Source organism: Rosa chinensis, chromosome 5 (assembly GCF_002994745.2).
Source record: "Rosa chinensis cultivar Old Blush chromosome 5, RchiOBHm-V2, whole genome shotgun sequence".
Taxonomy (NCBI): Eukaryota; Viridiplantae; Streptophyta; class Magnoliopsida; order Rosales; family Rosaceae; genus Rosa; species Rosa chinensis.
This window is the reverse complement of record NC_037092.1, coordinates 9,628,612-9,653,727: the sequence shown is the minus strand read 5'-3', so window position 1 is coordinate 9,653,727 and position 25,116 is coordinate 9,628,612. Positions and strand designations below refer to the sequence as shown.

The 25,116-nt window shown below is 35.2% G+C and overlaps 3 protein-coding genes across 3 annotated transcripts; 1 reads left to right on the top strand and 2 right to left on the bottom strand.

Annotated features, from left to right (window-relative positions):
- Positions 1-12,287: 12,287 nt before the first annotated feature.
- LOC112202165 lies at positions 12,288-14,303 on the bottom strand. Its single transcript, XM_024343089.2, has 4 exons — positions 13,704-14,303; positions 13,291-13,422; positions 12,763-12,846; positions 12,288-12,648 (listed from the first exon to the last, which is right to left on the bottom strand). The coding sequence occupies exons 1-4, from the start codon at positions 14,214-14,216 to the stop codon at positions 12,508-12,510; spliced, it is 870 nt and encodes a 289-aa protein (XP_024198857.1). The 5' UTR covers positions 14,217-14,303; the 3' UTR covers positions 12,288-12,507.
- A 1,496-nt stretch (positions 14,304-15,799) lies between these two features.
- Positions 15,800-18,175, bottom strand: LOC112202166. Its single transcript, XM_024343091.2, has 4 exons — positions 17,549-18,175; positions 17,144-17,281; positions 16,323-16,403; positions 15,800-16,207 (listed from the first exon to the last, which is right to left on the bottom strand). Exons 1-4 carry the CDS (start codon positions 18,035-18,037, stop codon positions 16,094-16,096), a joined length of 822 nt encoding a protein of 273 aa, XP_024198859.1. The 5' UTR covers positions 18,038-18,175; the 3' UTR covers positions 15,800-16,093.
- Positions 18,176-18,622: 447 nt separating this feature from the next.
- Positions 18,623-20,194, top strand: LOC112167439. Its single transcript, XM_024304464.2, has 4 exons — positions 18,623-19,138; positions 19,452-19,598; positions 19,687-19,764; positions 19,855-20,194. The coding sequence occupies exons 1-4, from the start codon at positions 18,848-18,850 to the stop codon at positions 20,068-20,070; spliced, it is 732 nt and encodes a 243-aa protein (XP_024160232.1). The 5' UTR covers positions 18,623-18,847; the 3' UTR covers positions 20,071-20,194.
- Positions 20,195-25,116: the final 4,922 nt, after the last annotated feature.

Below are 25,116 nucleotides of genomic sequence, written 5' to 3'. Positions count from 1 at the left end.
GCTACTTTGGTTGCACATAGGCGGGAATTTTCCCTCCTTGCTCCCTTAACTCAAATTTAACATGTACATGATCAGACAACTTAACTTCATACATGCGTTGTGTGAAAAAGTTATAAAAATTGGTTTTATTCAGTCTCATTCAACTTGTCAAAACTGGTTTTACTAAAGGAGTTCAGAATTTGGATGGTATATATGCCTTGCTATTAGTTGGTATAAATGCAGCAGTTGACACCAAAGTAGGTCTCAATCTTGTTTAGACTCCTTAGTAGTCATTTAATTTTAAGAAAGTTTTGGAATTCTGTGCTCATCATCTAGTGCACATGTTCAACTTGATGTCTTCCTCATTTCTCTCTTTTTATACTCAGAGGAGACTATGATGAAGGAAAAGATGTGGTATGTGATATCTCAAAATGAGCCATCACTTCTTCCAATATCCTTGGTAGGTATTCAAAGCTCCGGTGTTTATTTTTTATTTTTTATTTTTTTCTATTAATAGCGCCTGATAGAGAACATGTATGGCTTGCACCACAGGCTTCAAAATTGTTGACTGAGGACTGCAAGGCATGTGTTGATCTTCTTGAAGTCATGCTGGTGGAACATTTGCAGAGGTTACTATTAATACACATAAAGTTATGTTTGAAATATAGATGTTTATCATCATGTGATGAGTAGTTTTTACCCAAACGAATTTAAGACTTTCGATTTCTGTCATTTCAGGTTAAGCATGACGAACTTTTTACCCCTCTTTTTACTGACTTATTACTAGCATATGGGAAACTTTGGATGCTATATGTAACCCAATTTACGTAATAAACATCTATTTATATAATAAACATAAGTTGTTACAGTTGAATGTTTATATTTTGATTCCAAAATTTAAAAAAATGCGGAAAACACTAAGTTGAAAATTTTCACATACGCGGGCACTTAATTAAGTCAGATTTCCCACTTTTATCTCGTTCACTTCATCTTCAACAATACATAGCAAACTAGCTCTTCCCCGAAACCCTGTACCTTTCCTCCTTCCTCTCCCGCTCTCTTTCCACGGTCACCACCGCCTCCTTCTCTTCCGAGCAGAAAGTCGGCCACCTAGGCGATGCTGGGCGTCTCAGACTTTATTTTTATTTTTATAGCTCTTTTCTCTTGAAACTTAAACCCAATCTACCTAAATCGAAGATGAGTTCTTTTGATTTTCTAGGTTAAACAAAAAAGAAGATGGGTTCTGGGTTAAACCAAAACATGAAGGCCGGCTTTCTCTCTCTCTGCGGACTCCAGCACAGCCGTACGACCTCTCTCCTTGACTTACTCTCTCTGTCTCTCATGAATTTTTGGGTTGAATTGAATTTCTGGGTTTAATGTTTTCATTCGATCTGTTTTGGGTTTACAATCGATCTGTGTCTCACTCTTTCATTAATTTCTTGGTTTTCAGTTGAAGTATCGGGCTCGTGGTCAATTGATCTTGCTCTTGGATACTTGGTTCGATTCAGAAATTTTCAAGCTCGGGTAAGTTGTTGCTTTACTCTTGATTAAATGAATGAATGTTCTAATTGCTCTTGCTGCCTTGTTGTTGGTTCGATTTCATTATGTCAGTTCCAATTGGTTTGGATGCTGAGTCCTAGTTATTTTGCTTATCAAGTTGTGCTTGGATCTTAGCAGATACAAGAGTATGTTGAAGCTGCAAGCTTCTGTCAATTCTGGAGGTAAGGAACAGAGAATTAATGTTGAGATTTATGAATAATTTTCAGATGGGTTTGTTTTGATTTTTGTTGTGTTCTTGATTTTATTTGGTCATTTTTGTTTCTTGGTGGGTTTTTGGGAGAGAATGGGCTTTTGAATGGCCAGGTTTTGCAGCTTTAAGATGAGAGCAACCTAGATTTTATTGTGGAAGCGGTGTCTCTATTCTTCGATGATTCTGAGAATCTTCTCAATTATATCACTAGAGCTCTGTGAGGCCCCAAGATTTTTCTTTTTCAATCTGTCTTTATATCTTTTGGATTGGGTTTCTTTGTTTTGTGCTGATGCTTTGCTTTTGGATACTTCGATTTTGTTGTTCATGAGGTTTTCCCTTTTTTGTTTTCATTGTACAAAGTGCAACCAAGTGTAGACTTCAGAAAAACTGGTGCCCATGTTCACCAGTTCAAAGTTAGCAGCTCTAGGTACATATATAATTCCCTTTTTTTTTATTTTCTTGTAAATAGAAAATTACAAAAAGTAATGTCAATTACTCAGTCTCTCTCTCTCTCTCTCTCTCTCTCTCTCTCTAAATGTAGATATACATAGAATGTGTACTTATGGTTTTATGATTCTCAAATGGATTGATTTGGTTTTTTTTATTTTTATTTTATTTTTTATATATATGGTTTTATCTTCTCATTTATTTTCACTTTCTTTTCAATCTTCTAAAGTTATAACTTTAGTATTCGCTAGTGTTCTGTTTTTCACTTACTCTACTTAGTAGCAGCTGGCATAAGGTTGTTTGTAGCAAGACATTCCTCACCATCTTCACCATTTCTAACTACATTTCCTTCTGTGAATCTTGAAGGCAGTGAGAGATAAAGAAGGGATTCCTGCGTTGGAAGATGTGGGTAAAGGAGTAATAAGTGAGGAAAAGATAGTGGGGAGGGAGTTGTTGGAGCTTTTGAGAGATGTTAAGGACCATTTCATGAAGGCCTATGATTCTGGTTTGGATGTTTCAAGGATGCTAGAGTCTAACATGGTTCAGATGCTAGCTGCATTGGAGGAGATTGAGGGTGGGGTCATTCTCTTTTTTTACTTGTGTCTTTGAAGAAAATTTTTGTTATTCATCTTTGCTTGGTGTAGCTCATTTCTTTATTTGATTTGATTAGAAGGCATTAGAGAGAACCATGATTGAATCCACGTGAAAAAAGTTTTAATTTATGTTAATTATGCCAAATAAAGGACCCATCTTTTCCTTCTGCAGATGTAGAACTGTTAAGGTTGCATCTCTTTGTGGCCCAACTTGCCCTTGTTCAAACATTTTATTATGCTTAGATTGGCTTTCAGAGCAGTTGTCAAGTTGCCTTGAGGTCAAATTATCCGCCGAGTCCTTGACCATTTCCAAGGTAATAATCTGACTTAATTTATATGAATTTTTTTTTTTTTTGTTTAGTGTCATCTTGTTGAATGCGTTGGTTATCTCGCTTGCAGGTCCTTCTATCCATATGATCATTGCTAAAAGGTCCAGACAAATATGATCCTCTGGTACCTGAGATTGCTCACATGAACAATCGCAAAGTCATTGTCTGTGACAACAACACCAGAGTAAAACTTCCCTCTCTAACAATTACTTCATTACATTTCAAATTCAGAGTAGTAGGTTACTAGGTTTTGACAGTTTTGGTTAAACTATTTAAATCCTATATGCATCACAAATTTACAAGGGTAGAAAGGATCTGAAAACTTGCAACTGTGTGGTGTGTAGTTGTTTTCAGATATGCTATAGAAATCTGTGGAATAAGTGGCAGATTTGGTCTTTCATTTGTGCTGTGGTGAATCAAATGTTGAAAATTATTTGTGCTATGGTGAATCGATTTAGATGCAAGTCTTTTTCTTTTTTCTTTTTCTGCAACTTCTTGCGTGTATCAACTCATGTGTAGTGTGGCTTTTGATGTGGGAATATTGCATGCTGCCTCTTGAAATAAGTTGTTGTTTTTTGTTTGTGGTTGTAGATTATTCAATTGCAGAGAAGTTAATTTATTCTCCAAGTCAATTTTTTAAAGGTTTCCTTCCCTTGGCTTGTTAACTAACATTACATCAATGGTGGCAGAAGTAGAAGAAAGAAGAGAGGAGCAGCAGTAGCAGGCATATTACATCACAGAGAGGACCTTCTTGATTTTTTTTTTCTCTCGACCTTTCTATTTAATTGAAACTGATGTGTTGCATTTTTAGTCAATTGTTGTACTCCATACGAACTTGTCTTGTATTATTCATGTCGATTGACGCAAAATTATTTTTTTGGATCAGCAAAAGAAAAATACATATTTATACTCGATCAAAATAATAATTCATACTTGATCAAAATAGTAATTTGAAGTAGTCTCTATGGTCAATATTTATGAAAAATAGTGTAAAATACTATTAACTCAGAATTTACTTATAATAAGTCATCATTAACTCGAAACTGTCCAGAAATACACCATCAATACTAACTCAAAAAAATAGAGAAATCTTTATTTTTCCAACATAAAAGTACTATACTAATGGTCATTAGCTAGAAATTTTGCCATCAATTCCTTAATTCTTTTGGTATCGTCCTTCAGTTCCTCGAATCTTTTGGCATGCTCATTCAGTTCTTCAAATCTAACAAACTCATTTTCATGGGATATGAAATACTTCGACCAAGCATTGTGGTGATATGTCAAATGTAACTTCTTGCTAGCATTCTGTGAATCGATCTAAAAAGTATGACAAATCAAATTATTATTGTTAGATACTTCCCTTGAAAGTCTAAGAAAAATAGTGAATAAAATGGTGTACAATCTAAAAGCGGAAAAGCCCATCAAGTTGCCATTAGGGAAAAAAAATTAATAAGAAACAATACCTGTAACTCTTCACTAGAAAAACGAGTACATAGAAAATCTCATTCTGCTTGATTCTTAACTTTTTTTAGGCTTATTTGCTCGTGCTTCATCTACTGTTGGGAATTTCTCAAAATGCTTCTTTAGATCATAACGGAAGTTTAAAAATGCTGCCATACACATCTTGTTTACATAGTAGTCAACCCAAGGGAGGGACATATTAATGTCAAACTTGCTCTGCATACATTTTAGTAAACTCTATTCAATAGAATACTAGTATAAATGTAAAAAAATTATTAACGAAAAACAAAAATGTAAAGTTTTTGAGAAATAAGAAATTATTGCTCACGGTTATTCTTTCAATCATCTTAGTCACATCAGTTGATCCAATGTCATTCCACTTTTCTACATTCAGAGGAGCAAGGTTCCTAACTATTAAGCTGATATCATTCACAAATAGTTCTGCATATGGACCTGTGGGTCTTCCATTATGTTGTATCAAAGTGATGGGTATTCTACGATTAAATTGGGAACGTAGCTTCTTAGAATGCAGTTGTCTTGTCTTTCGCCGCTCTTCTCTTTCTACACCTTTAACAGAAGTTTTGATAAGTGAATCACATAATAACTTGTTCTCTAATTCTAACAAAGATAATAATGCATACCTAAAGTAGGCCTTTGAATATTCGCTGACTTTACAATATCACTTAGCTTGTCAGTTGTAGCAATAGTCAACCGCTTCTTAAAAGTTTGAAGACACATTATGACAATTGTTGTTATAACTGCTAAATATATAAGTACGTTATAACAAAATATTTGGTTGGTTATTAATTGTAATTCTTTTCAGAGAAACCTATAAATTTAATCACTGAACCAAGCATATATAGGGCTAGCAGAGAAATCTATAAATTAAAACACACAAAAAGAAATCATTCCTTTTCATAGCGAAGTATTATGAGTGTGTAGTGCTATTATATAGGGCTAGGATACCAATATAACTATGAAGCCCAAAACATTTTGTTCAGACTAAGAGAAACGACAATACTGTAAGTCAATTTAACAAAACACACGATCACAGATGATTATGAACTTGAACTTTTAGTTGACAAGTCAGCTAGCTAGATAGCTAGTATTGCATTAATCACAAGTAGCTAGAGATAATAACCACAAGTAAATAAATACTAATTGAACAATTAGAGAAAAAAAAAACTAAGTCAAATCTCACATAGCAAGAAGTTAACAGGCCCAGCCGTCTGCAATTACTAGTCCCATCCCCACAACAGAGGAACAAGCTAATGCAAAATTTACAAAAGAAGACTACAAAAGTAAAACAGAAAATCGCAGCAAAGGAAGATGACCAAAAAAAAAAAAAGCAATATGAAGCCGCAAAGCAAAAAACCAAAAAAGATGAATCCTTAATCTTCTAACTACGACAAGAACTTTTTATATAAGAGGAATTAAGCTATAAGATAAACAATGGACTCCTAAATCAATTAACCAAAAGGACAACTTCAATTTAAATTAGGGAAAAGAAAAGCTAGAAACAAATAAATTGAGATACAACTTATACATGGATTTAGTAGACTAGCTCGTACGCAAGTTTTTTTTCCTTTGTTTATGGCATTAACTTTCTGCCTTGCTCGATTGCTTGCTATCTAAGAGGAAGACCATCAAACCATTCTAATATTTCATCAAATATATATACACTAAATAGCTGCAAATTAATTTGAACAGTAATGACGATCAAGACAATCGAGGTGTACATGCATAGCAACAAATTTAAAGAAGAGTTTTAGAGAGAGGATCGATGTTAGACGCTTACCCACAAAGAAGAGTTTCAGAGAGAACTGATAAGAGAGAAATCTAACTAGTAGGGTTTTGTCATCTTATTTTCTTTTATATATGGTTTTTTTTTTGTTTTTTTTTATAATTTTTTATCACTATCTTAATCATATTTTTTTTAGTGCCGCCAAAGGAAAAATAAATCTACCCGCTCTTTTTGTCATATAGCCAATTTTTTCCCTTAAATACATTTTTTTCCCACCAAAACTTGCAGTGATGAAATAATTAGATCATTGCTAAATGTATAAAGGGTGAGGAAATCATTCGTCACTGGAATGAGACTTTTAGCGAGGAATGCTCACATTTGTCGCTATTAAATTTAGCGGGTCTTATACAATTTTGCGCCAAACTAATAACGACAATATCATTATTTTCTTGCTATTTTTTTTTTTAACAAGAAAATGGTTTCTCGCAGAACAAGAACTCTTAACGAGGAAACTGTAGTTTTGTCGCCATTGAATTTGGCGGGTCTGACACAATTTTCTGCCAAACTAATAATGAGGAAAGTGTAATTTCCTCGCTAATGGCTTCTTTTAACGAGAAAATTATTCCTCGCAAAACACTAACTATTAGCGAGGAAACCGTAGTTTCATCGTCGTTGAATTTGGCGGGTTTTACATAATTTTCCACCAAACAAATAATGACGAAATCTTTATTTTCTCGGTAATTACTTTTTTTGACGAGGAAATAATTCATCGTAAAACATGGACTTTTAGCGAGGAAACCATAGTTTCATCGTTGTTGAATTTTGCGGGTTTTACATAATTTTCCGCCAAACAAATAATGACGAAATCTTTATTTCCTCGTTAATTGCTTCTTTTGATGAGGAAATAGTTCATCGTAAAACATAGACTTTTAGCGAAGAAACCATAATTTCGTCGTCGTTGAATTTGGCGGGTTTTACATAATTTTCCTCCAAACAAATAATGAAGAAAATGTATTTCTCTCGTTAAATGCTTCTTTTGACGAGGAAATAGTTCCTCGCAAAACATGGATTGTTAGCGAGGAAATCATAGTTTTGTCGTCGTTGAATTTGGCGGGTTTTACATAATTTTCCGCCAAACTAATAACGACAAAATTGTTAATTTCTCGTTGAATGTCTTTTTCGCGATGAAAAAATTCCTCACTGAAGTATCCTATTTCCTCGGTAATAACATGATGATTAAGCAGACCAATTTATGGTCACCTTTAGTGATGAACTGAAATATTCGTCGTAAAAAGTGGTGTATAGTGAGGAAAATATGTTTCTCGCAGAAAACCTAATGACATTTAGTGAGGAATCAACATATTCCTCGTAAAAAGTGACATTTACTGAGGAAAATAAATTCCTCGCAAAAAACTTGGTCGCTAAAAAGACATTTTGTTGTAGTGAGTATAGATCATATAAGCAACATAAGACCTTTGACATACAACCTTCAAGAACCTTTAGAAAGAGAAAATACATTCCTAAGCACTTTAGGAAAAGAACCAATAAACCTTGGATTAGAAAATACAAAGCACCAAAAGATAAGAGTACTTGTAAATGTTATTTTTGTGGTGAAGTAGGACACATTAGACCTAAATGTCCTAAGTTAGGAAAACAACCTAGAGAAAAAGTACAATTAATTGAGCAATTTAAATTAGAAGAAGATGAAGACTTAGAGTCAATATATAGCTTAGACAACTTAAGTGATAGTGAAAGAATTTATAGCATAAATAGCATAGATATGTTATCCGAATCAGAATTAGAGTTAGATTACTCTAGTAATTCAGATAGTGAACTAGATGAAAATATATGTATGTTTGAGGAAGAACAAGAAGAATTTCAATATGTTAATTTAGGTTGGCCTCAAGAATGTAGTAAATGTAAGAAATGTAAGAAAGTAGTAGCTGAAAAATATTATACAAGCAAGATAATATTTTGTAAACCTTGTTATACTAATGAAACATTAGAGCTAAATTCAATAGAGGACGAAGAAATTAATATGCAAAACATTGGAGAAAATCAGAAAACTAGTTCTTTAATAACTATTAATTGTGAGTTAGAATTATCTAAAGAACATAAGATTCAAACAGTAGCTATGATAGATACAGGTAGCACTAAGAGTGTCATAAAGGAAGAGTTAGTACCAACACAATTTAGGCAAAAACTAGTTAAACCAGTTAGAGTATCACAATTCGATACTAGAACTGTATACTTAACACATTGTATGACTAATATACTTATAAAGATAGAAAGACAATTATTTACCTTACCTTTAACATTTATATCACCCGTTGGATCTTATCAATTTATCTTAGGATTAAATTTTCTTAAAAGCTTACAAGGATTTTTGTATATACCTCCGGATATAACTTTCTTTAAGAAAGGTATAACTACAACTGATCAAAGTAATTTGATAGAAGCTTATAATAGCATTAGCATAGAAGAGTCAAGAGAATATAGCTTTAGAGAAGAAGAAAATCTAGATAACAATGTCGATGAGCAGAATAGTATAGAATATGATGAATCAATCTTTGAACTTGAGTATCCAAACATAGGAGAAGTAGCTCTAGTAGAACTAAAATAAATAGGTAGACCTAAAACATTAGAAGAATTATTACAATTAGCAGAACAAACTCGAATCATAGGAGAAGATCCCCAACTACATTGGAATAAAAATAAGATTTTAGCAAAATTAGATATAATTAACCCAGATTTAACTATTAAAACAGTAGATATGCCTTGTAATTTATTGGATAAACAAGAATTTGAGCAGCAAATAAAAGAGTTATTAAACCTTAAAGTAATTAGACCTTCTAAATCTAGACATAGGTCAGCAGCCTTTGTAGTTCGAAAGCATTCTGAACTAAAAAGAGGTAAAGCTAGAATAGTTTATAATTATAGGAGACTAAATGATAATACTTATGAAGATAGTTATAAATTGCCTAATAAAGATGAGTTAATAAATAAGATTCAAGAGAGTAAATACTTTAGTAAATTTGATTGTAAATCAGGTTTTTGGCAAATTAGATTAGCTGAAGAATCAATAGAATGGACAGCCTTCACTTGTCCAGAAGGACACTTTGAATGGTTAGTCATGCCATTTGGATTGAAAAATGCACCTTCTATTTTTCAAAGAAAAATGGATCAACTTTTGAAGAAGTATGATAGTTTTTGTAGTGTATATGTAGATGATATACTTATACATAGCAAAAATAGAAATGAACATAGAAAACACTTAGAAATAATCTTGCAAGAGTTTATAGATAATGGTATCATTATTAGTAAAAATAAAATAGACTTAGAAAAACAAGATATAGAGTTTTTAGGAATATATATTAAGTCAGGAACTATTCAATTGCAGGAACATATAGCTAAGAAGGTTATAGAATTTCCAGATCGATTAGAGGATAAAAAGCAGTTACAAGCATTTTTAGGATTATTAAATTATCCTAGAAGTTTCATCCCAGATTTAGGAAGAAAAATAGCAGTTTTACATAGTAAGACTAGCAAAACAGGTCAGAAATACTTTAATACAGAAGATATTAAGTTAGTTCAGCAAATTAAACAAGAAATTACACAACTTAAACCTTTAGCACTACCATTAGATAGTAGTTACAAAATAGTAGAAACAGATGCATCAGCATTAGGTTGGGCAGGAATTTTATATCAGAAAAAGTTTAAAGAATTACCAAAGTCTGATGAGCAAATTTGTAGATATGCATCAGGTAAATTTAGTGATATACAATCTCGATTACCAGCCACAGATTTAGAAATATTAGGCATAATTAATTCTTTAGAAGCATTTTCTTTATTCTTACATAATGAAATATTTACAATTAGAACTGATTGTCAAAATATTGTTTCTCATTATAATAAAATCACTACTAATAAACAAGCAGCCAGAAGATGGGTCAATTTTATAGATTGTATTACAGGTAATGGATTTAGGCCACAATTTGAGCATATAAAAGGAGCTGATAATACACTTGCAGATATCTTATCACGGCTTCTTCTTTGACAGGTATGGACTTTTTCAGGCCTTCATCTTCTAGTACTCAAAGAGCAGAAAGTGGTGTACCACCTCAAAGTGGTAATCCACTAAGCATGACAGCAAGATCAGCAAATATTAGTTACAACTTTAATGGCTACACTGTGCAAGAAATTAGAAATCCACTCTTTAGATATAAAAGTACAGCATCATTATCGCCTAGACAACAAGTTTTATTAGATAATTTTTGGAATATTAGAATAAATACCATAGAGATGAGAAGGGGTCAAGAAAAGTTAATTAGAGCACTTGAGCAAGAGTTTTCGGCCAATAACTGTGATCTCGCTAGATATCAAGAAGAATATCCTAAGTTAAGAGCACCGCATGCTAGACTCCAGCCACAATATAATTACCTTAAAGCACAGCATGATAATCTGAATACATTGTATCATAATTTGCAAAACGAGCATGATACAGTAGTTACTCATTTTCGTACACTAAATATAAATTATCAAAAAACAGTTGAGTTTATTCAGCAAGAAAGTAGTTGGCCTGCATCTCTGTTAGAAAAAGAAACAAAAAATCCCTACTTTTTACAAGCCCTAGCAAAAGAAAGGTTTTCGTATTTACCTCATGATTGTAAAGATAAAATCTTCAAGTTACAGCATGATAAGCATCTTTCCCTTCAAGTAGCTATCCAGAATTTTCTCTTTAATCTTATATCTCATCCTCAACCTGGTATAGCCAATTACATGGATATCCGTATGAAAAAGTTTTAGTCCCAAAAAATTGTTCCGATATAATTCATTTAACACTAACAAATAACGAGTTCTAATAAACTTATATTTGATATATACTGAAATCTATGTTAAATGTTGTTCACACTGGAACTAATGTGAGTAGATGATAAAGTATTATAACTTTCTCCCAAAAATCTGTGAATTGTTATTTCACATGGAGTTTTGTGGTTATTGTTATTGCATAAACTTCGGTGGGCCTAATTATAAACATTTCACATGGTTATATGTATGCAGAGAAATTAGAGAGATTCTTAGGTATGGTAGGCGTGCCATGTGGCAGTACGCCTAGCCAATCAGTGCTTATGCAGGGAGTGTTTTAGATATTTCATTTTAATTAAACATGAGTAGTTTTGGAATACAATTAAAAAACAGAGAAACATGAATTGCTGGGCGTAGGGTTGTCAATTCTGACACAACCCAATAACACAACTCGAAACCTGCACGAATAAAGTGGGTTGCACTCGCATGATTAAAAAGCGAGTCGTCCGCCGGTCATCCCGTCATGATCCATTTAATAAATGGGTTGGCTGCGCGTCAACCTGCCAACACGAAGTGAACCTATATAACCCGATTATGTTATAATTCTTCTTGAAATTTTGGTCGTTGGGAATATTTGATCCCAGGATTGGACAATTTGAATATTTTGCTTCATCTTTATTGGATTTAATTATTTATGAATTATACATAATTATCTATATTCTTCGTCTTGTGGGGTTTTTAGTGAATTTAATTAATTTATGCATTTTTTTAGTTAAATGAGTCGTAGTGTTAATCCTTAAATGAGTCATTTTGTCTAACACGACACGACCTATTTATTAAATGGGTTAAGCGGGTTGGAAACATGTAACCTGTTTAATAAATAAGTTGGGTTTGAGTTCAAATTTTCGACACGATTATTAAATGGGTTGAGTTTGGATTTGTCTCTTGTACATGACACGACAAATACATTGACCGGACACGACCCATTGATGCCCTAACTGTGCGTACCAGCCACGTGACACGTCTGCCATATCTAAAAATCTCTCAAGTATGTATTGCCAATTCACACAGATATCTGTGACTTTTTAAAATTTGTGTGAATTAAATCTATATGAATTGCCTGTTTTTTCTGGTAGTGATTTAACATATCCCAGCTACCAAAATATTTGAAGTACACATTTTTAACAATATTCATCAATTATTCAGAGGAAAGAAACTGCATGCGATCAATTTTATAGGGAATAGAAACTAATGCAAGTTGGGGCTAGATGTAGGGGAAAACATTACACTTTGTGTACCAATCACACAATAAATAAAAGGTATCAGGTAGGTTTCTTGGAGACTTTGGATGCACAACCTGCACTTTGAGTGTACCAATCACCCGATAAATAAAAGGTATCAGCGTGGGGGTCTTCGAGACTTTGGGGTCACAACCTCAGAGTAGTCTAGCTGCGATAGTGGATTGGAATAGGATTCCAAAAATCTATTCCAGGATGTCTTGGCTTCATCATCCCGACCCAGCATGGTGTATATAATAGCCTGCAAATTTGAAACGTGCACCAAAATCTTCATTAATCCTAATTGACTAACAGAAGAAAAAGAGGATTCATTCGAAGAAAAAATGAAATCGTTAATTCAATGAAGCACAAGCACCTTGTAAAAATGAACTCGACCATCCGACTCAACCATGGGACCACCACTGAGACAACCACGTTCCAAAGCCTCTTCGTATTTTCCCTGTAGACACACACACATACATTCAAGATGTAGGAATGATCTTTCTGTTTTCTTCATAATTGATAGTTCTAACCTTTATTATAGGAAGGTTAGAAGTAGAACTATTTCAGCCCCCAATTGCAAATGCCCAGGTGAACTGGAATTAGACTTTTAGCCCATGGGTCCATTATTATTATTATTATTATTATTATTATTTTAACTATGATGGGTCACGGATTATTAATCTTATAAATAACATGAGGTAAAGACTTCACCCGAAATGAAACCATACACACTGCAATTTGAAAACAAGAAGATATTCAAATGGTTCATATTCATGTCTAGTCAAGCTCTTTGAGCATTGGACATCCGTAATTCAGGAGAATTAGTAGAGGCTTCGAATGCCCTCTTCCCCAAGATGGAAAAAAAAAAAAAATACAGTAATTTGTATGTTGTAGGACAAACCTGGAAAATGAGAACTAGTACCAAATTCATCTCCACATCGTTTCCAACTTCACCCCCCGTTCTGCATAAACTTCTAAGTTGCGTCTCTGCCACATCGCACTTCCCGGACTTGATTAACTCCGCTACTGTAATCTACAAACGTCATAGGCAAGGTTTGAAATATCATCAGCACAGATATATCGCCACTAAAATTTAAAGATAAAATGATAAATCAACAAATATATCTCCATACATTGAAGATATATCGGTAATGAAGACAATTTCTTGGGAATAAAGATATGTCTACTACTGGAAAAAGGGATATATGTATGTCGGCAGAAAGTAAGCTAAGACTGTGGCAAACAAATTTCGTTCTACATAAACTAATAATAGCAAAGTAGGTATAGATACTGGGTGTTGAGGGCGAACAGAACCTTAAGATTGTCAGGATTATAATCTTTAGGTTCCGGGGGAACATACAGCTGCGGTGTCCGGATTCTCCATGTACTCTTGGATGTGGCTATATGTCTGTTCACCTTCAACAATGAATCCAACACGTCACTCGGCCTATTCACGACTGGTCCCACTGCACTTTCTTGTTTGGACGAATCCCGGGAGCCTGCCATGGCTGTGGGACTGAAATTGAAGTTGTTGTTGATGACTCCAAGGACACAAGCCAAAACTACAGAAGCACCCCCCACCACTATCACAATTTTTTTACCATTGTCTTTGTAGTAGTTTGGCGAAGGTGGCGAGGGTTTGTTTAGTGCACATATCACAGGACAACTGAAGGTGTCTCGCGATAGGGTGCGGTATGTGGAAGCCTTTGAAAAAAGTGAAAGAGAAGAAGGTCTGAAACTGGAATAAGGCCTTGCTAATCCGGCTGCACGGCTAGTGGTGGAAGGAATGCGTAGAGCACTACGATGGAGACGAAGTGCAGAGTCCATCGTACCAGTTTGTGCTCACGACCGAGGATTTAGGTTCTAGCTAGAAATTGAAAGGTTAAGGATACAAGTATTTATTGGTCGATCATAGTCTGAAATGAGACAAGGACTGAAAATATGAGGAATATTTTGAGGTGTGCTGAAGTAAGGTATCAAACTTTTGTCTTTGTATTATGCCATTATGGGGAATTTCTTTACATGTGAATATGTACAGAAAAAGATAGTGTGACAGTGTGTTACACATGATCACACGCAAGAGGTGTAAGGAAGAAGCTGCATTTCTATAGAGTTGCTGCTTTTCCCAAAGGGTTTCTTATCTATATGGACATAGTAAAGCATTGAATTGTAATCTCTTTTTTAAAGCAATGTAAGAAAATACAGCTCTACAAGTTCTTCTTTTGTCCCTGTTTGTTTTAGACCTGTTCGACGATTGCTCCCCACAAAGAGTTCAATTGTGAGAGAACCCACCCAACATCAAACCCAATCTATTGAATAACCCTTACAAGCACCCACCGGCACTGACCTATGGAACTCCATCATCAGAGCATTTTCTACGACTTCAGAGCCTCACAGGTCTCTTGTTTCCTATTCAACAATGCGCCGAAATGGCGTGGTTCCGGACCAACACCCCTTCCCATTGCTAGTCAAGGCCTTTTCCAAGTTGAAAAAATCTCAGTTTTATGCTCACACAGTTCAACTTGGATTGAATTTGGATCAATTTGTGGGGAATTAGTTTATATCTGTGTCTGGTTGTGGGTAGCTGGAGGTTGCACACCATGTGTTTGTTGAAAGTACTCGGAAGGATCACGGGCGGTGCGTTCATGGGTCCTATTGCTGCTAAACCTGACTAAACATCACTGATAATTAAACACCCTGCTTTATGATTTTCTTGCTATACCTGCTATTGGGTTCTGAGTTTTCTATTGTTTAAGTAGATCTGTGTGAGGTAATTCTCATTTGCCGGTTTCAATCTTCATTAGTCGACATTTCTAGCATAATCGTCCATCAAGCCAAAGACAACAACACAGGGATCACTACTAGTGGGCTTTAATTTTGATCTATCTCTAGAAAAATTTAGGAAGATAACTTTGCCATGAAAGCACAAGCATCAACGTAACTAAAACCCAGCAAGTCCCCAAAGTAGTACCCACGAGGTTACGAAGGATCGGGAGATGGAATAAAATAAGAGCCTCCTTCTGTGGATGATGATGATGAGGATGAACTTGACGACGATGAAGTGGTTTTAATGGCAACAATAAGTCCAGCAAACGTGGTGCCGAGAGGAAGAAGCAATGGGATTATGGGAAGTGGAATAGTAAGTGGATTTATGGATGTTCTTTTATACATCACAGCAAGTGACCTCTCAGTTATTAGATAACTTTAACCCTCAATATTTATAGTCAATATTTTTTTAATAACAAATAAGTGTATTTAATGTTCTCCGGCTATTCATTTGTATTGGTGTAAATATATATCGGTGCTCTGAATCTTCCCCCGTAAATTTATGGGCAAAAGTAGAAGAAAAGCTGTTATACTTAGAGCTGGATTTAATATTAAAAAAAAATGGATAGCATGAAAATTCACACATATATCTGATATCTGTGACTCTTTAAATTTCGTGTGAGTTAAATTTATATGAATGGCTTGTTTTGCTAATAGTGATATAACATATTCCCAGCTACCAAAATGTTTTTAACAACATTCATCAATTATTCAGAAGAAACAAACTGCATGCGATCAATTTTATAGGGGATGGATACTAATGGAAGTTTGGGTTAGCTGTAGAGGAAAACATTGCACTTTGAGTGTACCAATCACCCAATAAATAAAAGGTATCAGCGTTTCTCTCTTGTCTGATATGGATGCGGAACCTCAGGGTCTTATGGCTGTGGTTCACTTTGAAAGGACTTGACAAAGTGTTTCCAGTACTTCTCGGCATCCTTCCGGTACTGGGTGGGTTCCTGATCCCGATCTAGCATGGTGCAGATAATAGCCTGCAAATTTGAAACATGCACCAAAATCTTCATTAATCGTATGCGAATTGACTACCAGAAGCAAAAAGAGGATTTATTCGAAGAAAAAATGAAATTGTTAATTCAAGTGAAGTACCTTGTAAAGTGAAACTCGACCATCCGAATCAACCTTGGCATCACTGAGACATTTACAATTCAAAGCCTCTTTGTATTTTTCCTGTACACACAAACATTCAAGATGAATGATCTTTCTGTTTTCTTCATAATTGATAGTTCTAACATTTCGGCCCTCAATTGCAAATGCCCAAGTGAACTGAATTTAGACTTGGCCCATGGGTTTATTTATTTATTTATTTTTAAATACATTCGGCCCTTAAAGTTTTGTAATCATTTAGAGTTAAATCTGTCAAATTTTTAATTTTGGCTAATAAAACATCTTCTCTTAATAGTATAGACTAGCCATTCTCCACACATCTGTGCATGTGCAAGTATTTTTTATTTTATTTTTTCAGAAATAAAAAAGAAAACTGTCATTACAGAGAGAAGATAGTGGGAGTAAAAAGTGGGTTGTGGAGGTTTTTTTTTTAATTTATTTTTTTATAATAAAAGTAAATTTTGTAAATGACATAATTGTCCTTGTGATTTAATTAATTCTCAAAGTTTTTTAATCTTCTAAGGTCATTTCTGTCAAAAATTTTGACTTTGACTAACAAATCTTATTATCTTAATAATAGTATAGATGAGGTAAAGATTTCATCCGAAATAAAATACATACACAACAATTTGAAAACAAGAAGTCAGATATTCAAATGGTTCATATTCATGTCTGGTCAAGCTCTTAGAGCTAGCATTGGACTTCCGTTATTCAGGAGAATTAGTTGTAGCTTCAAATGCCCTCTTCCCCAAGTCAAAAAAAAAAAAAAAAACAGAGAGTAAATTCTATGTTGTAGGACAAACCTGGAAAATGAGAACTAGTACCAATTCCATCTCCACATTGTATTTAACTTCACTCCCTTGGATGTTTTCGTATAACCTTCTAAGTTTTGTCTCTGCCTCATCGCAGTTTCCGGACTTGATTAAATCCGCTACTGCAACCTACAACCGTCATAGGCAAGGTTTGAAATATCACCAGCACAGATATGTCGCCACTAAAATTTAAGGATATATCAACAAATATATCTTCATACATTGAAGATATATCGGTAATGAAGAGCATTTCTTAGGAATAAAGATATGTCTACTACTGGAAAAAGGGATACATGTATATCGGCAGAAAGGAGCTAAGACTGTGGCAAACAAATTTAGGTCTACATATACTAACAATAGCAAGATTTAGATACTGGGTGTAAGGGCGAACAGAACCTTAAGATTGTAATAGTCCTCGTTTGTAGGTGTCTCGGGAATATACAGCTGTGGTGTCGATCTGAACACGCTCCATGTACTCTTGGATGTGGCTAAATGTTTGTTCACCGTCAACAATGAATCTAACGCGGCTTTCGGCCTAGACACGACTATAGGGGCTGCAATGGCTGCGGGACTGAAATTGAAGTTGTAGTTGATGACTCCAAGGACACAAGCCAAAACTACAGAAGCACCTCCCACTACTATCACAATTTTTTTACCATTGTCTCTGTCGTAGTTTGGCGAAGGTGGAGAGGGCTTGTTAAGTGCACATGTCACAGACCTACTGAAGGTGTGTCGCGATAGGGTGCGGTATGTGGAAGCCTTTGAAAAAAGTGAAAGAGAAGAAGGTCTGAAACTGGAATAAGGCCTTGCTAATCCGGCTGCTTGGCTAGTGGTGGAAGGAATGTGTAGAGCACCACTATGGAGACAAAGTGCAGCGTCCATCATACCAGTTTGTGCTCACGATCGACCGAGGATTTAGGGTCCTAGCTAGAAATTGAAGGTAATGATACAAGTATTTATTTGTCGATCGTAGTCTGAGATGAGATAAGGACTGAATATATGAGGAATATTTTGAGGTGTGCTGAAGTAAGGTATCAAATTTTTGTCTTTGTGTTATGGAATTTCTTTACATGTGAATATGTACAGGAAAAGATAAAATGCGTTACACATGATCACACGTCACACGCAAGAGGTGCAAGGAAGAAGCTGCATTTCCTTAGGCTTGCTGTTTTTCCCAAAGGGTTCTTCTCTATGTACATAGTAAAGCATCGAATTGTAATATCTTTTTCAAGCAAGATAAGAAAATACAAGCTCTTCAAGTTTGTCTTTGGTCCACAAGCTCTACAAGTTTGTCTTTGGTCCCTGTTTGTTCTAGACCTGTTCTTTTGAAGTTTTACAATTATGAATAACTAAAAAATTGGCAAAATGCTTTGCTTGTAAGATAGAAGTACCGAGCAAACAATATTGGAAGTAGTTCTTGCTTCTTATCTAAGACAAGAATGAATCACTCTGGCAGCTTGAACTTAAAATCCCTAAGAAAAGCATCAGTTTCTTCACCCTTTCTGCAACTGAAATAGATTGGAATTGTTTGATAGTTTTCCCAAGTATCAATTACAGCCTTTCAAGTTCATCATTTGTAAATAACTTATCAATTACATGCCACCAATATCCTGTGTACCCTACAAGTACACTTGGGTTCCTTCACATGTTACAAGCATAGAATTCATCTGAAACAAACCCTTCAACAGAACAGCCATGGTGAACCTTAAGATGACAACTAAATATGGTGCAATGGCGTCAGCCGTTTTTGCTAGTATCTTTGTTGCAGGGATTTATTTTGTTCGTGGACGTTCTCGGAGAAAGGAAGATCCCCCAAGACTCATGAGGTCTATGTCCATGGCTGTCCTCCATGGAGGGCATCTTGCCTTGAAGAGATTGCTAGAATATCATGAAGCTCGAGCAGACAAATTTGCATTGAATCAAGTTGACTGCGACTTTAAGACTCACCTTCTTTCTAAGAAACGCCCTAATTACAAGAAGCTGACGGTTAGGCATCTCATCATATATATTGTCTATAATGGCATGTTTTTTTCCCCCCTTTTCCGTTGACTTCATAGATGATCATTAAGAGAACTTCCGCCCGTGAGCTATGTCCGGCTGATTAGCGGGCCTAACTAACACTGTGGAGGTCATGGTTCAAATCTCACTAACATAAAAACTTCTCAGTCACGATCTGAGATCTACGTTATCATTGCGCTCATTCTGTAATTAAGAAGAATCATGTGTAAATATATGATCATGCATGATCAATTTACAGCTCATAACATTTCGAATATCTTTTTGTTTTGCTTGAGTGTAGTCGATTCTTGCAAAGCTTGAGATGAGTGGAAAAGAAGCCGAGACAGTCGAGATATTAGAGAAAACAAGAACAAAGGCTAAAAATGAACAAAAATGGCATGAAGCATATGAAACTGAGATGTTACTAGTGGAAATGCTTATATACAAGGTATTCAAGTACTCCAATCAGCTTTAGGATTAATTACAAAAACATTCTCGAGGTTCTAATGCAGTCTTCTTATGTTTCTCTCCTGCAGGGTGATTACGAGAAGGCGCTCAAATGCGAGTGCTTGAGTCATGAAGAGATCTCAGATGCAAGGCGACCACTCTACAAGGTACGGAAACCTTTTCCTTCATATTTTCTTAGCAGCCAGTCAAACAAAATATGGAATAACATGATCACATTTTCTTGAAAATATTGGCAGGCCATCATTTATATTATGTTGTCAAAGCCTGCTGCCAGAGATCAGTGGGAAAAGTTTATTGAGCTGAATCAAGCATTCCACTGTGAACCCGGTTTGAAGAAAGAGAGCTTGGAAGAAGCTCAACTCCATAACCTCGTTTCGGACTTCAAAGAGTTTGAGAAGGTCGTCAACATACTCAAAGATGATATAACAGAGGCGAAGCAGAGAAAGAAATAAGAACGAAATTGAAGAATGTTAGAAACTAGAAAGAGATGGAGTCAACTAAGACTGGAATTGCATGTAATCAAAATAAGTTTAATCCATGTACATTTTAGGAATAAAGTTCATGTTTCTTTGGAAATTTTGTATTTTCCTTCTCTTGAACCTAACATTGGAATATTCCAGACACTAATTCTTCGTTTTTTTCTTTTTTCTTTTTTTCTCAAACCTAAAAAATGCAGGTACTCCTTCAAAATTAGATTACCATTACACATTTAGGTGGTGTTTGTTACATGGGATTGGATGAGATTTGACATTCTTATCTAGTCTAATCCCAGTTATCCCATGTTTGGCAGCAAGGAGGACTCTTTTTAATGAGACTCCACAGTCCCAAAAACACTCCCAACACCTTCTACCACAAACCCACCAAAAACCATGGGATTGTGGTAGCCACTCTCACTGGATCTACTCTTTCCTTCCGTTCGTCGTTCTCTCATCATTCTCATCCTGCAATTCAACCCCGCCCCATCTTTTACTTCATTCCCACACCCCTATGGTGGTGCCGTTGCTCGCCACCCAACCAAACACAGCTCCCACGCAGACTGGGAGGTGGAAAACCTCATAAAGGATCCCGAAATTGAGCCCTCAGCAGTGCGAGGTTCTCAGTCACCTATTAACTTCTTCAAGTACTGCAGTTGTCAATCCGAAACCACCACCACAGACGGTGTACCCGACGGTGGCTGAAAACCCAGAAACCAATTCTTCCAAAACATAATCAAATTCGAAAATCATGTAAACTAGCATGTAGAACACGAAGAGTAGATCAACTTTCATACCTCATGCACTTCAAAACATCGCCGGAGCCGCCGGAATTTGAAGAGAAACTGTCTGAGACCTCAGCGTTCGATTCTCTCTCCACACCCCCCAATCGGACCAACTCAAGCTAGAGGCACGTCGATGACCAGAAGTGGATCGAACCCAACCGGTGCGTCTGCTGGAGGTGGCCTGACTGCGGAGTTCTGATGAGGTCACCGTTTGGAGCTTTGCTGGTTTTGTAGGTTGGTGGTGTTGAAGGTTTTAGTTCTATACTTAATCCCGCTAGCACCAAACGTGGGTCAAGGCACTCTATAGCATAAGTCTGGCTTGAGGAGCGCAGGACTCTAAAAGAAATTAAGCCGGGGTAACGCAATCCCCCCTAACAAACGCGGCTGCCTTTCTTTTATGGATTAGTTATTAACTTCAAGAGTTTAGTTTGTTTTCAACCCACCATCATGTTCAATATAGTTGCACATAACCTCTCACATGACCTAAACTCATATTTAGTCCACTCATATTTAATATGGTTGCACACAACACCCGAGTTAAATTGTCGAACTAAAGAGATCAATGAAAAGTTTGAAGTAAAGGTCTTTTACTTTCGATTGATTATGTTAGTTCGGTCTGATCGTTTTTTTTTTTTTGTCCCAAAATGGGATTATATATGCAACCCATATCCTGAGCATAAGCGGTGTCTATATTAAAGGTGCAGAGATCGAAAATCAGCTTAAACTCGTTGAATGTTTGTGCGGTATTCACCCTCTTTTTAAAGTTGTGTACCAACTTATCACTACTTTTTTATCGTGCATAAACCATAATAAGTGTGCAAGTGCAAATCGCACCTGCACCTGCATTGATTATCAAATCAAGCCTACCTTGTTTGAGAAGGAACTCGATTAGTATTTGTTATTGAGCCTTCAATTCTTCATGATTCCCCTCCCATTTCTCACAAGTTTCTACCGGTCATAATCGTTGCTGCATTAAGATGTTACTAGAAAATGGAAGTAGATTTCAATTTGAAGCTAGCTAGGCTCCTTTATTGATTACACTTCATAGCAAAATAGAATTTTGAAGTTAACGCCACTCTACTTTTGAGGAGTAGGAGTTTAAGTGTGTACAGGGTTGCTCAATCCGAAATAGAAAAGATGTTCGATATGGTGTTTCATCAATGAAAGGTGTGGTTTTTTTGCCAAATCTGCACGTTGCCGTTCGACTACTTAAGTTTTCTTTGTGTATAAAAGCAATAAAACAATGCCACAACCATAAGGTCTTAAAAATCGATAATTTCGCCGATATTTTCATTTTTTATCGGGACATACCAAAAGATTTTCATTAGAAATTCTCAAAACTGCTTGAAAATTCCGATGTTATCTCGAAATTCTCGATATTTACCGTTTGTCTCATGGCGTAAAAATCCAATTTAGGCCCCACACCTAATTTTAAATCTGAAACAAAAAGGCCAACTATGCTTACCCGGTGTTGAATCTTGCTTAAACAACCACTGCAAATGGCTCAACCACTCCGGCAATTGTAGGAATTGGCATACTTACCACTACAAATATATATGTTTATGTCCGGTTTTGATAAATTATCTTTTTTTTTAATATAAAAACAACTTAGAAATTATAAAATTTAACAACCATTTTTAATCTAAACCTTTCAAAAATTTTATATCTATAAATAGAATAGAAAATTATTTTCATTAAACTCATGACACAATTCATCTTCCGCAACTTCATTTTTCACTCCTTCATTTTTAATATAAAATTAGATATGTTAATACTTAATATTAATTTTACTACTTTTAGTAAATTCCTCTGTTATAATAGAGACTTTGTTTAGACAATAATTATCTATAATAATAAGTATAACACGTTATCAGCACGGACCAGAAGTTTCGTGTATATCCTGTGAGATCCATTGTTCAATTATTGGAAATTTGATTTGTGTCATCTTCAAACTTATGTTTTGAGTGACTTTCAGGCAATGCAATTTTATCCATGGTGTCCAAAAAACATTACTAAGGCTTATGCTTATGAGGTTAATATAACAATCATCTAAGATCTTACATTTCTGATTGATGGCTCCAGAAGAGCACATATTATTGTCTCTTTGCATCCTGTGACTCCAATATTACCAGAGATGTATAACCTCTCCCTCTCATGGATCTCATTGTATAGCAAGAAAGCTAATTGACATGGCTACACCATGAAATGCCACCAGAAGTGGATCATGACAAGAGAGAAATCATGAGTTAATGCAAATACTACGTACCTTAACAATCACACATGTGAGGAAATTAAAAATTGGGCGTGTTTCTCCTATGGTACACTATATGGTGAATGTTTATCAAGCCATTTTCACAATGACACTAGTCAAATTAAATTGTATTGACTAATAAGAATGTTGAGATTATCACACATGCCTGACGTCTTTTGCTTATAATAAGCAAAATTGAAAACACTATTGTGTTATTCCTCAGATTTATTGTAACCTCTTGAGTTCCCATTGAAACTAAATGTTTCTTATTCTGATTATCTAGGAACCTGATGTTCCTTAAGAGGTTGTTATAAATTGAAAAAAAAATTGAAACCTTAAGTTTTTTGGATCTCCAATTATATGAGGGCCTGAAGTCGCTCCTCTTTATGACTACACATTTATATGTGACACATAACTTGAGGTTCTCCACATGATAAAGTTACTTGTTCTTATGGATTGTAGTCTTTAACTCGAAATCTTGAGTATATCATTCTGGCTAGCAGTTCAAAATGAATTTGGTCCATTCCAATTGTCAATATTTCACAATTGATGTTTACTCAAGCTAAGGCAATACTCATATCATGAGCTGTAGATCTTGATTTATGGCTCCAAATGAGCTACTATCATGTTTCCGAATTTGAAATATTGTTGCATTAATTGCTTCCTATATGGTTGGAGAAGACTTTATGTCATCGGATATATACTGTATCGAATTTTCACAATAAATTGAGGCATATATGTAATGTCATGAACCAGAAGTTCATTGAACCAAATACACTATTTGCCATGATCGATTACGTTATCTTTTGTCTACCATGTTGCGTGGAATCACTTACAAGTTTGATGACTACTAATCTTACTCATAAGCAAATTGTTTATTTACCACATATTTTCAAGTTGTCACTTTAATGAGACAATCCTCCTGCAATGAGGGGGGAAAAGATTGTTTCTGAAGAATGATATGAATTGGTGTGAGATATTTATCCATTGTCTCATTTTGATTTTGGGAAATATCTAAGCTAGTGATTTGATTAAAGATAGTGACAAAATTATATGCTAAATGCAAAGACCATCTGCTTGGGTTAAAGTCCTTGAGACCAACCATATTAATTCAAACAATGTAGACTCCATTTGATTTGTGGGATGCAAGTGTATCCAATTGACATGGTTCTCCTAAAGAGAATGTCATTAAACAATATCACAACTCCTAATATGGCTACACATACAAAGGGTGTAAGTACGCCATTATGAAATGATGTCTTAGTGATACAATAATAAATCAATATGGTTGATGCTAATGGACAAAACATTTTTGACCTAAAACTTGGTTTGGGTTCGCCACCAGCCAATGAACATCTTCACTCCAAAGAAAGTATAGATTTTTTGAACGCATCTTTTGAGCATGGTCAAAATAAGACAGTCTTCCCGCCATTATGGGAGGAAAGACTACTATCATTTGAATAACGGTGTGAATTTGTGTGGATTATATCCACCAGGTCTAAAGTTTTAAGCTCCCAAAACAGGGAAGATTATACAAGCCCTATAAATGCTCATACACGAGATTATAAGTAAAAAGATCCACATTCGCTACATGATTCATCTATGAGAGATAATTGTCTTGGAAGTGACAATGTATGCATGCCCCAGAAGTGGCATGGGTACCCAATATCAATAAGCTTATTATAGCTAATGCATGCATATAAGAATGTGTGGGATCTATGATTAATGATCATCGATGATAATTTACATTTGGTAGCTACCAAAAATCATTAAAGGCTGTACTGATGCTATACCACGTTTCATTTGAATGTCGACAGAGTATATTATTGGTCAAATTGGAAAGAGGCAATTCCAATGAAATTGAATATTTGAAACGTGATGAAATACTTAGACCTTTGTAACCCTACAAGTTACAAAAGGGTATTTACTAAAGTGAAGATAAATCACTATGACACAATGTCTATTTATAGAGACATGAGATTGTGAACA